Genomic DNA, 13,117 nt, shown 5'->3' with positions numbered 1-13,117 from the left:
TTCTCATTAATGCAATTATCTAATCAACCAATCACATGGCAGCTGCTTCAATGCATTTAGGGGTGTCGACCAGGTCTAGACAATCTCCTCAACTCCAAACTGAATGTCAGAATGGGAAAGAAAGGTGATCTAAGCAACTTTGAGCGTGGCATGGTTGTTGGTGCCAGACGGGCTGGTTTGAGTATTTCCCAATCTGCTCAGTTACTGGGATTTTCACACACAACCATTTCTAGGGTTTACAAAGAATGGTCTGAAAAAGGAAAAACATCCAGGATGCTGCAGTCCTGGGGGGCGAAAATGCCTTGTTAATGCTAGAGGTCAGAGGAGAATGGGCCGAGTGAGTCAAGCTGATAGAAGATCAACTTTGACTCAAATAACCCACGTTACAACCGAGGTCTGCAGCAAAGCATTTGTGAAGCCACAACCCGCACAACCTTGAGGCGGATGGGCTACACCAGCAGAAGACCCCACCGGGTACCACTCATCTCCACTAAAAATAGGAAAAAGGGGCTACAATTTGCACGAGCTCACCGAAATTGGTCAGTTGAAAACTGGAAAAATGTTGCCTGGTCTGATGAGTCTCGATGTCTGTTGAGACATTCAGATGGTAGAGTCAGAATTTGGTGTAAACAGAATGAGAACATATGTCACTACCCAAAATGAGTAGAGTGCAGCTTTGAGTTGCGCATGCGTCACTTTGCGACGAGTGCAGATGTGAGTTGCGCATGCGTAACTTTGCGACAAGTAGCCTGAAAGATGCTAACGGCGGTTTGAGCTAACGTTAGCAATCAAGTAGCCTACTAGATGCTAACGGCGTTTTTAGCTAATGTTAGCAATCAAGTAGCTAGCCTACTAGATGCTAATGGCGTTTTTAGCTAACGTTAGCAGTCAAACAATCATAAATAGCTAAAACGTTTTTGAAATGACTGCTAGCTACAAGTTAGCAATCAGACACAAAGACGGTCACTCTAATGGCGTTTTGAGCTAACGTTAGCAACCAAACAATCATAGATAGCTAAAACGTTTTAGAAATGATTTCCATCTTCTGTTATTGTATGTAAAGAGAAAAGTTTATTATTTTACAGATTTCACAAATTTCAGTAAGACACGTTATGCCGTAAACAGTTTAAATCTGACCATGCGCAACTCACATTTGCACTCGATCAAAGCCGGTCTGACTCGGCTAACATCGGGTATGACACGTTATGCCGTAAACAGTTTAAATCTGAGCATGCGCAACTCAAAGCTGCACTCTGCTCATTTTGGGTAGTGACAACAACGTCATGCCTTGTTACCACTGTGCAGGCTGGTGGTGGTGGTGTAATGGTGTGGGGAATGTGTTCTTGGCACACTTTAGGCCCCTTAGTACCAATTGGGCATCGTTTAAATGCCACAGCCTACCTGAGCATTGTCTCCGACCATGTCCATCCTTTTCTGACCACCATGTACCCATCCTCTGATGGCTACTTCCAGCAAGATAATGCACCATGTCACAAAGCTTGAATCATTTCAAATTGGTTTCTTGAACATGAAAATGAGTTCACTGTACTAAAATGGCCCCCACAGTCACCAGATCTCAACCCAATAGAACATCTTTGGGATGTGGTGGAACGGGAGCTTCGTGCCCTGGATGTGCATCCCACAAATCTCTATCACCTGCAAGATGCTATCCTATCAATATGGGCCAACAATTCTAAAGAATGCTTCCAGCATCTTCTTGAATCAATGCCACAAAGAATTAAGGCAGTTCTGAAGGCGAAAGGGGGTCAAACACGGTCTTAGTAGGGTGTTCCTAATAATCCTTTAGGTGAGTGTATATATTTTATGTGTTGATTCTGTAATGTCTCTAGGAGAGACACCGGGGTAGTTGTGGAGGTAACCTTTTATTTAAAGTTTTAATCTCCCGCTGTCTGTCCTGTCCAGTGGTTCTTTTAACCTGCTTTTAATATCGGGCCGTCTTTTAAATAGCTTTTATATAACTGAACCCAGCTTTTTAAGGAGTTCTTCAAGTGTTTTATTCACACCAGTGGTCCCCTTGTGCCCGTGCCCCTCGCAGCACCCATACTGGGCACTGCGTTTTAACCCAAACCTAACTAACCCTAAATTGTCATGACAAAAACCAAATTACACTTAATGGCAGAAGCGTTATGTCATAAACATTTATGACTTGTTTATAATATGTTCATGACAGTGTCATGCCACTCTTATGTAGATACCTTCAAGTAAAGTGTAACCAAAAAATGTACAGCAAATTGATTATTAAAATGGTTGATTTAGTATTTTTGATCAACAAACTCATTGATTGTTTTAGCGCTACACACACTGTACACATACAGCACCTTTGAGGGTTTAATCCAGTCAAAAGACAAAAACAAACGTACTTACTTACGTCTAGTCGTATTGAGATATGTAAATAGTTAGGGCCCGAGCGCTGACAGCGCCGAAGGGCCTATTGAAACTTGAATTATTATTCCTTCGGCAAATTAATCGTCTTTTTGAGGGGCTGAACATACTCAAAAACTCACCAAAATTGGCGGTCGCATCAATTCTGGTGCATCCTATGGGTATTTTTGTGAATGTACGTGAGTCAAACTTTAGTTTAAAAGCATATTTAGGACCGAATCGCCACTTTTAAGATTGACCGTATTCTCGTTTTTGGGTCAAATGGCCTTTTGAATGGGAGTGCTAGGGTCACTCTCATGCTAGTCTCAAAATAGCTATTTTTGAAATACTAAGAAGGCTCGACACAACATGAAACTATGCTCAAAGTATCACCATGGGCTCTACACCTTAACTCCAGCATTGACAACATTGTTTGTGTACACAGATTTACTAAAAAGAAAGTTTTTGAGCAACTCACCGCAGCTGCTGTTTTTTCCGGCCACTACCGACTCGGCAGTCAAAACGAGTCGATATCCGAATGCGAATGAACGGACTCCATATGAGGCTCCTTTTTCAACTACAAGGTCAATATTGTTTTTCAATAACGACAAAACAACGACTTATCCGTGCATTTATATGGAACTAAGCTTTAGGAGCTTTCCATCTTTACTCTCCTCCCCGTTACGTTGCATTTGGAAATCCATTGTTTTTGACTGACAAAAAAAAAAAACTATATAGCTATAGACTAGCATGAGAGTGCCCCTAGCACTCCCATTCAAAAGGCCATTTGACCCAAAAACGAGAATACGGTGAATCTTAAAAGTGGCGATTCGGTCCTAAATATAATTTTAAACTAAAGTTTGACTCACGTACATTCACAAAAATACCATAGGATGCATTTTGGCGAGAGTTACGCTTTAACTAACTTCTCCTAGAGATTTCATCCGATTCAACTTCAAATTTGGTCTGTGCCATCTTAAGACGTTAAAGATGAAAAGTTATTAAAAGAAAAACTTTTCGTCATAGGGCATGGCCGTGGCGGGGCGGCCATTTTGTGCGTTTCACCACCGAAACAGGAAGTGGGTGTAACTTGAGTGTACATAGTCCAATTGGCTTGAAACTTTTCAGGATTCATAAGACTCTCACTCTGAGGACAAATGAAAGTCGATATTTATGCAAAGTAATAGCGCCCCCTACAGGCAACAGAAAGTAGGCCTAAAAGTCAAGGTGCTATACTTTAACAAACTCCTCCTAGAGATTTCATCAGATCGACTTCAAATTCGGTCTGTACCATCTCAACACCTTAACGATGAAAAGTTATTAAAAGAAAAACTTTTCGTCCAACGGTGTGGGCGTGGCGGCCATTTTGAGCATTTATCGATGAACGAAGAAGTTGTTGTAACTTTAGTGTATATTGTCCAACTTGGCCGAAATTTCTCACGATTCACAAGGGTCCAGGCCTGAGGACATTTATAGGCCAAAATTGACTTTTGGTCATGGCGCCCCCCGCTGGCAACAAGAAATCAGCCTTATATGACAAACATCATCCGATTTACATTAAACTTATGTGTGGTCTACATGTAATACTTAGCCAGGCCCCCTTCCCTACCATTTGAACCATTTAAGGTAGTCTTGTGCTGTAGCCACGCCCCTTTTTTTAAATAACTTATGACCCTTTTGATATAGACCCTTTTGTAAGGTATCATTGAACTCAGCAGAGACTTCCTTTTTTATTGATAAATGTTTGCCCCGACCCTTTTGCTTTAGCCATGCCCCCTTTCACAGCTAATGAACTGTATGACGTAGAGTTTTGTGTGAGGTATCATTGAACTCAGCAGGAAGTTCCCTTTTCATTGGTGACAATTTGCAGTGTCCGAGTGCCGCGCAAATGCACGGTTGCAAGGAGCGGTGTCCGCCAGTAACCCTGACGCGCGCAGAGGTGGGAGGACCCGTCCATCGCTGCTTGCAGCTTTAAGGTTAGTTCATTTTGTTAAGGTCGTATCCAAATACAATGAAAATTTGTGGAGCTCACAGCTTTGGAAAAAAACACTGGACAATCCACAGACCTCCATTTCAGACGTTTTCATTAGAACTTTAACATTAAAAACTTTTAAGTGTGTTTTGTGGATTACCAGCATGCAGCGGCACAAATGTTTAAACGTTAAACTTTTGACTCTACAGGAGGCAGAGGCTCGTTCAGGGAACAATGACATCATCCACAGAGACATTTAAATGAGACTTTGTTTGTCAGAATATTTTAGCGCCCAACATGTGACATGTATGTTTGACCGTGTCAAACAAAGAACAAAAACAACATATAACTTAAAAATACTAAGTTGTGGAATGGGAACAAAGTGATAATACAAATGAAATCCTCTTGTACCATTAAAAAAATAATGACCGTGATTCTTCACTGGGACGGATAAACCAAACACTGGGCTGGTAGTTTACACATAAGCAAACACTCAGTGTTATTGAAAAGGCCTTTGTGAAACTACAGCAGCTTTACTTTAGGATAAGATGATCCCACTGTTGCATAGTTATTATTGATGTGTATGAGAACACATGGTCTTGTCTTTCAGTGAGGAACAGTGGGGACAACTTCAACACAAAGTACAACAACATCTTTCATGATTGGACAGTTTAGATCCGGAATACATTAGACTCCTCAAATGAACATTCAGTATGCACAGGTTCCCTTCACGTGTTCCAGTTGTGTCAAAAGCTTCTAGTATGTTTCCTCGGTGGCTTGTTGCTCTTTAAAGGCAGGGATGGTAACTATTTCCTGTATACACTTTTTTATATATTGTTTGAAATTCTCTTTACACCCTGACAGCAATAAAGAACTTATGAGCTCTGAATAAGGAGTGAAAAAGATCCGTCATCTTTAGCTACTGGGATCCTGTAAAAAAAAAAAATAAAAAAAATAAAAAAAATCATTGCCTTGCACTCGGCTTGGAAAGAACCAATGAAATGCCTCCTTGCCCTACTGCGCGTACTCTACCCGAGCATGAGTTCCATCTGAGTTCACCGCATTGCTGACAGTAGTCATGTTTGTTTTAAATATCCGGTATGATATTATTAGGTGTTTGCTAGTCTTGCTGTGCCAGACCTTCCTCCACAGCGCTGTGAAGGAGGGTCTGGCTAGTCCACACAGCATTCCAGAATGGGAGAAAAACTTGCTCTGGTTTGATGGCATTTCTGTAGTTTTAGTCATGCAACAGTAAACTCCAATTGGACAGATAGTCTAGCTAGCTGTCTAGATTTACTCTGCAGAGATCTGAGGAGCAGTTAACCATAGTCCTCAGAAATCCACACACAACATAACACAAAGAAAGCGGAAGGTTACGGACATCCGAGCGAAAAGAGCGTGATCCGGAGGAATTGCCTGCAGCACCGGAGCAATCCTGGAAGTGGAACGTCGTGAATATAGACTAGGTGTTTGCTTACCGGTGAGTGAGACGTGAAGTAGTTTTGAATAATAAAATTGCGGTACTTTCTCCACTCTACTCTGAAGCAGCGCAGATCCAAGCCCCCACCTGATCCTGTACCTGTTTTTGTTAACTATTAGCCACAGCTTAGTGACATCACTGCTTCACTCCGCATATAATGTAGACCTGTGTGCTTTTCTGGAATCTGGATCTTCATTGCTCCTCAGCCTCAGGGTTTGGCACAGGAGATCCACCAATGTTAAATAGACAGACATCACCCCCCTGTGGCTAAACAGAGGAATTGCACCAATTGATACTGGGGGGCGTCCGAAGTGCAGCCTGGCCCTTGGCTTGTCCTTTGTGGTGCCAGCATGAATGATGAGATGGTCCAAGCAGAATCAGAATCAACCAGAGACAACCCCCCCCCCCATTATGTCTTCAAAGTAAAACAGGCCGTTTCTCCTCACCACTGCATGTGTGGGGGCTGTGTGTTGATCGGACTTCTGTACTGGGTGTGCAGGAGTGTGCCGGCCTGCGGGGAGTCCTGGCCCTGCAGCCAGTCCTGATAGAGGGTGTGCAGGGTGGGGTTGACCTCTGGGAGACGGACCGGCAGGCTGCTGTAGGCCTCCTCCATCTGCTGGACCAGGGCTTTATCCAGCCGGCCTTCCACGTCACTGGCTGCCTGACCGCGGCCGCTCAAGCACCCTGGACAGGGGAGACACAAAGAAGGGATTACATCAGCACGTCCCAGGTGAAAGGTAGTACTGGCAGGATTCAATTTTAAAAACATTTGTTTTTAAATCATGCTGGTAGTTGTCGTGTTAGAAAATATCACAGACTTGAAAAAGAGAAATCCCGCACTCTGTTCTTGCTACAGCGTAACCATTTATTAAAGAAAGTAAGGTTTCGGCCTCTCTGGACCTTCGTCAAGAGTATTTTTCAACTGATCTTAAACAGATAATGCTCCGCCCCTTCTGTATAGCCGGGTGCGGGACAATTACTCAACCGTGGGAGTGTCTCTCAGTGATCCAACGTGGCACATGTGCAATATGTCAATTTCATATCCATTTCAATAATACATATATCAACTTTATATCAATTTAGTAATACTTAGTGGCTCCACAACTTCCACTTATTGCAAAAATATTTAGAAAGTAGTTAGTTGTGGTGTTACCTCCTGGGCAGGAGAGCACCTCCACCAGCTGGTAAGGCACACGGCCCTTCCTCATTCGGTGAACCAGAGTCTGGATGTTCCTGAAGCCGTAAACAGCAGCAAACTGAAGCAGAGTTTCCCCGTCCCGCTCCAGAGTCACTTCCTGGAAGTCCCGGTTCCTACAAAACCAACACGGTAAACAGGAGGAGAGTTTTCAGACAAGGAAATTGTAATTGATGTCCACGTCCAAACGTTGCTCTGGACGTGCATGAACGCTACAGTACATCCCAGCAGAATAAGTCACAGTGTCTCCCACCTGAGGGTCTTGTATGTGATCTCATGGACGTCCAGACCAAAGAGCTCTTTGGCAGCATGTTTGAAGACGTGTTCCAGGAAGCCTTCAGAACCTCGGCCCTCGTGCCTCACCAGCGCCGCGTCTCCAGTCTCTCCCAGCCTGCAGTGACAATAACGCCTCCGCTGTCAACGGCTTCCACAACGACTCAGCGAAGATATGCAATTGGGAGTTGGATGCTATTTTAAACAATTGTAGGGTGGATGGACAAAGTCCTCATCATGTGCAGTAACACATAAGATTATGATGAGGGACTGGACATTCAGAACATTAATATAGCAGCAAACATAGATTTGCTACTTTAAGATATAGTGGAGTAATGGCGTCCTGAGCAGAGAAGAAAGTCACACTCCCTGTGTACGTGTTGTAATCTGAGCTTCTCTGTTCTTTGTTTTGACAGCCGGCCCGGCCACACGTGGATCTGGCCGTAAAGAAACTTTACCTAAATTTACTCAAATGTATTTTCACGTATTGGGTAACGGTCTGTGAGAGCCGTGTAGAGGCAATCCCAGCCCGCTGTTCTAGCAATTTTGAAAGGAGCAATGACAATGGTATGTTCATAATACCTTTTTGTAGTCGAACATGAGTCTAAGCTTTACTGCACTACTTGGATAATAGCACAGTGCATTCTCTTTTGACCTGCCCAATAGCACCATGTCCAAAGTTATTATTGAGATTGAAAAAATCCTGGAAAATCCTGGTAGTATGTTTTTTTATTATTATTTTTTTCTCACCAAAGATAACTGATAGGATGACAACTAGTCCAACTACTCACACATGGTCCAGTGGAACTGAGTCCAGCTCCTCCACTGAAACCTTCCTCTGCTCCATCAGGTAATAGATCTCCCCTGAAACATCAAACATCACGGTTACAATTTTGGATAACCTATGTCGGATTGCAGGGAGCCAGGTTCCATTCTGCCCAAGATTATTTGTTCTAGGGGATGTATCCATTCTAAGTGGAATAGCTGGGTCCAAACTACTTTACTGATAGCCAGAGAGTTTCTTTTAAGAGGATGGAGGAATGAAGGGGTGCCGTCAATTCAGGAGTGGGCTTGTGAGATGGCTAGGGTGGCGGCGTTTTGAAAGGGGTCATATAAATGGTTAGTCAGGTTGGATGTCTGTACTAGGAAATGGGAAAGTAGACGTGTATGATGGGCTTATGGTGTTGTCATTTATACATAATGTTCATTTGGTTTATGGTGTGTCTATTTTTGTTAGAAGCGGAAGCTGGGAATGACGTCACACCCGAGTTGAATACGTTCTATTTACAAGTCGGATTTTTGTTGTTTTTATTAGCTCTAGCCAGGTTAGCCATTGTTAGCAATGCCAGTTTATAACAACAGCCTTATGCTGTTTTTTGTGCGTACCAACAGTGTAACAACATGTCCACAGATAGAAGATGGACAGCGCTGCGTGTATGCAGCTTTCACAACTGTTGATGCACAGAGCAGCCATGTTGGATTTTTAGCTCGGGGTACTCGGTGGTTGTCAGAGTTCCAAGCTCGGAAATCCGAGGTCAGGGGGCGTGTTCCCAACTTTGACCTCCGACGAGTACAGATGGAACACACTATAAAATAATTGTCTTAGTGCCTAATGTGCAGGATTTGTGTGATCCCTTGTGTGTTATGTAGTGTGGTGTACATTGTAGGATTTATATATTTTTAAGTGTAGTTTATAGGCATTTTAGAATCATAACTGGCCATTGTTCTCTGAGTTTCCTGACTGTTTGTGAGAGAAGCCATCTGGCTGATACAATTTGAAAGAGGACTAGGACATTGGAAAGATAATTTGAGCTAATGAAAGAAACTCTTAGAACAATGGTCAAGTGTTTCACAGGCGCGAGAAGTGCAGCACAGGTTGTGGGGTGTCCTTGACTCTCACACAGCTCCTGGGTTGAGAGAATACACAAGCATTCAGTAATATGAACATAGTAAAACATTTCGTAGCCAATGTATACTTTTGGTAAACGGAAGGCAACTTAGCTAACCCCAAACAATAACAGCTTGTGTCTTTGGACCTGGGAATGGGAGAGAGTCAAGGTAGCACTTCACACATTGTATCACACCGTGATATCTGCAGACTGGACCCGAGAAGATCTGGACTGTATCCAAACTGATGACAGAAGATGGGACAGAAATGGATAAAAAGACAGGATTTTTACTTAGCAGCATCTCATGCTGGGGAAACCTCTGTCGGTTGGCCAGGGAGAGATAGACTCATCTTTGATCCGTATTCATACGCTCTTGTAGATTGCAATATCATTCTTCACTAAAGCTTGCTATAACTTTAACTGAACAAATCTTGAGTTTTATTTCTCTGATCTACCAGTAACAAACACTATTCAGGGTGTGGTGACCATAGAATTGGAGTCAGGATTAAGTCTGGCCTTTTTAGGGCCAGACCGGTCATCGGTCACATTTTTAGTTGAAAACTTTCAACATGCAAATAGAATGATGCATGTTTACGGTTGATCTCTACTTTTAAACTATCCGATACAATGCAAAATGCAATAAAAAAAAGATAGTTTAAAAACCCACAACTTGCATGGGGTTTTCATGTCCACACCCAATGTGAGGAACCAAACGAGGTGCATGCAACGAGGGTGTTCTCGATTTAACTATTTCAGTTTCTAATCCAAACCATCACTCTTCACATCGGCATGACTTGGATCCTCATTTTTTACAGCTGGTTCGCCTGTTACTCCTGTTTATTCCTTATAAGTAATATAGCATTTAAAAGACCGTTTTTTTTTAAAATGGAATCTAGCGCAATGCTCACTCCACACGAAACGCATCCAGCAAACTTCAAAGAGATGCTTGTTACTAACTTAGCTCTGGGGAGCTTATTCCCCGGAGTCCATATATTTTCTTTTCGCCCAGCATGTTTCTTTGGATTAGGGTGGCCCCTAAATCATGGTTGCAGCCTGTCGCCGTGGTCCTGCTGCGCGCCCTGCTATGCCCTGTTACACCTGCTACGCCCTGCAGTGCTCTGCTACATCCTGCGACGCCCTGCTATACCCTGCTACATCCTGCGACACCCTGCAGTGCCCTGCTATGCCATGAACTACTACAATTTCTAGTCACTGATCCATTATCTTTACAGTGACTATTATTGCCACTGTTCATTACACCCCCAACTCGACTGTGCCGCTGTTACAGACGTGAACTAACCACGGACAGTTGCCACATTTATGGACACTGTCGTTGATAAGACTTAATATAATCAGTATCTCACTACTCTATATACACTACTGCAATTTCAAAAACATCAAACTCTAGATAATTAAAATTGTTTTTAACAGAATCTTAAATTTGTGTGACAAATTCAACAATCTCCTCATAAGCATTTGCAAATATGATTTGGCGCCGGCCAGCGGTGTGCATAATAGAGTGAACCTGAGGTGAGGACACAATCCACATCTCTGGTCTCCAGCAGGCTGTTGTAAAACTCCTCTCTGACAGCCTCCAGCTTCTTATCAAAGCAGGGAGCCACAAACACGTGGTAGACTTTCTCTGGACTCAGCTTCTGCTCAGAGACAAGGCACAAGGAAAAACAACATATCACATATCACTGTTTTTGTGCCGAACCTGGTGTATGGAGCATTTTACACAACATCATTTTCTATAGGCTCAGAGTGCCTTAGTTTTCTTTTCACTGACCTAAATAACATAACAGGTTATACCATTACTGTTATACAGTCATACCATTGCATTGGGAGTGGTGTGTTACGAATATTCCACTGACAGTGTTAATTTTTATCTATTGTATCAAAACCTGTGGCAGCCAATTGGCAAATAAACCGTGTCCCCTTTAGTTAACATCTGGACAGGACAGAATTAGACTACTGTACAACTTCCATCCTTATTTTAAGTGACATTGGACTCAGTATTTCCCTTTGAGATTTCTGTTCTGCATTCAGTAGATGTGGGGCTGCTGGGGCTCAGTAATAAACTGAAACTTTACAGATCTGAAATAACATTTCTTTCAGGTGAAGGTTCATAAATGTATTGGTACAGCTCACTATTTTTTAATTTGCCCCACCTGTTTTAATTTGTAACCTCCAGCTTTTACCGATACTGACACTTAACGCACTAACAACAACAACCGTAAAAGGTTCATTTTGATTTTTTTTCCAACCTGGACCCTATTTTCCCATGCATTGGTGTTTAAGTGACTAACATGAACAAAAATCTTTGAAATTGGTCCAGTATTGAGCGAGAACATTGTAACCAGCAGCCGTGAATCGGGCTACAATGTAATTCTATAGGGCACATACGCACCGTCAATTTCCCTCCGCTAAAAGTGCTGTTTTTGCCACTGACAGGCTCACATTGTTATTCTAAGTGTCTGACAACATTATGGAAAGGATCCCTTCAGAGATGGACCTTTTTGTTAAACAGCTCCAAAATCAGCATCGCCAAATGCACCAAAGTCCAGCCAGCATGTTTCCACATGTAAATGGGTAAATTAAGGGTTTATTTCAACCAAACCAGAGTTGGAACAGTGGATAGACAAACCAAGAAGACTTAGTTTTATAGTTTTATAGTTTTATTTAGTTCTGTCGACTTTGAATGAAGTGTGTTTACGATGATAAAATTAGTGTTTATTTCTCCCATCTAGCGTTGAGATCATATGTCGCAATCAACTCTCTCACGCCACACAGTTCAAAGTACGTATTACAGCTACAGTAGCCTTCACGCTTCAAAAAGCCGGTCTCTTGCTCTTTTCAATATCCTTTTTCTTTTTCTGGGGCGAAGAAGAAGACTCCTGTTCCTGAAATTTGAATACGTGTGACCCATTAGCAGCAGCTGTGAGTTCATCATGTGACAGCGAAAACGCAAAAAGCGGAGCACTATATCCTTTAGGTCCCTTACCGGTTAACGTATTTCAAGAGGGCGCATGAATATGGAGCAACTACCCCAGTTTATGCGAATGCAAATGTAAAATTTCAAGCAAATAGGAATACTTGGAATTGATGGAGGTGGTAAATATTCATAAAAAGGACAAGTTTGTGAACGGGCAACATAGATTCTGATAATGAACAACTAAAAACGTTACACACTGGACCTTTAAATGGAGTCGGGTGGGTTTGGCAATAGCAATTTCACTAAAAATGTCCATCTCTGTTGGGATCCTTTCCATAATGTTGTTGTAATCATTGTAGATTGTTTCACTTGCTTGATACTAGACCAAGTTCAAAGACTGTCTGATCATCAGTCACGTAGACACAAAAACAAAAGGAAACTAGGGTCCAGGTTGAAAAAAAGTGGTGCCAACAATGTGTAACAGTACCATCGACAAACTAAATGCTCACCTGCTGTTTAGAGAAGTAGTCTTTGACCAGACAGCCCATGATCTGCTGAGGAGACCTGGCTGTGCAGATATGAGGGGTGACCAAACTGCCCAGGACACGCTCGGAATAGCGGATCCACCCTATAAACACACACAAACACACACACAAGCGTTGTTAAAATAACCCTTGGCCGTCTGCACTTTGGAATCAAATGTTCCTCATTTGCTAATATTATTACTGGATGAACCGGCTTGTTTCCACTACAGATGGGATGAAAATCACCATCGACAAACTATAATTGAGCTGAAACCATTGGTCAATTAACTGATCAATTAATCTACAGAAAATTAATAGTCAACAATTTTTTTAGTGAAGTAATCATCAAGTCATTTATGAGCAAAACCAATCAAAAATGCCAAGACTTCTCAGCCTTCAGCTTCTCAATTATGAGGATGTACTGCCTTTCTCTGCTTTATATCATAAATGTAATATATACTCGGCTT

The 13,117-nt window shown here is 42.3% G+C and overlaps 1 protein-coding gene across 1 annotated transcript in view; it reads right to left on the bottom strand.

Moving 5' to 3' along the window:
• Positions 1-5,620: 5,620 nt before the first annotated feature.
• The window catches only part of narf (nuclear prelamin A recognition factor), a 13,877-nt gene continuing 6,380 nt past the window's right edge, over positions 5,621-13,117 (bottom strand). The window contains exons 7-12 of the mRNA XM_039788386.1: positions 12,636-12,754; positions 10,717-10,846; positions 8,094-8,166; positions 7,283-7,420; positions 6,988-7,145; positions 5,621-6,518 (exon numbers count right to left, since the gene is read on the bottom strand). Of these exons, the coding sequence (XP_039644320.1) occupies positions 6,277-6,518; positions 6,988-7,145; positions 7,283-7,420; positions 8,094-8,166; positions 10,717-10,846; positions 12,636-12,754 (860 nt within the window). The 3' untranslated portion in view covers positions 5,621-6,276. The remainder of the gene's footprint in view (positions 6,519-6,987; positions 7,146-7,282; positions 7,421-8,093; positions 8,167-10,716; positions 10,847-12,635; positions 12,755-13,117) is intronic.

The sequence above is a fragment of the Perca fluviatilis genome, chromosome 21 (genome assembly GCF_010015445.1).
Source record: "Perca fluviatilis chromosome 21, GENO_Pfluv_1.0, whole genome shotgun sequence".
NCBI lineage: Eukaryota > Metazoa > Chordata > Actinopteri > Perciformes > Percidae > Perca > Perca fluviatilis.
This window is presented reverse-complemented; position numbering and strand designations above follow the sequence as displayed.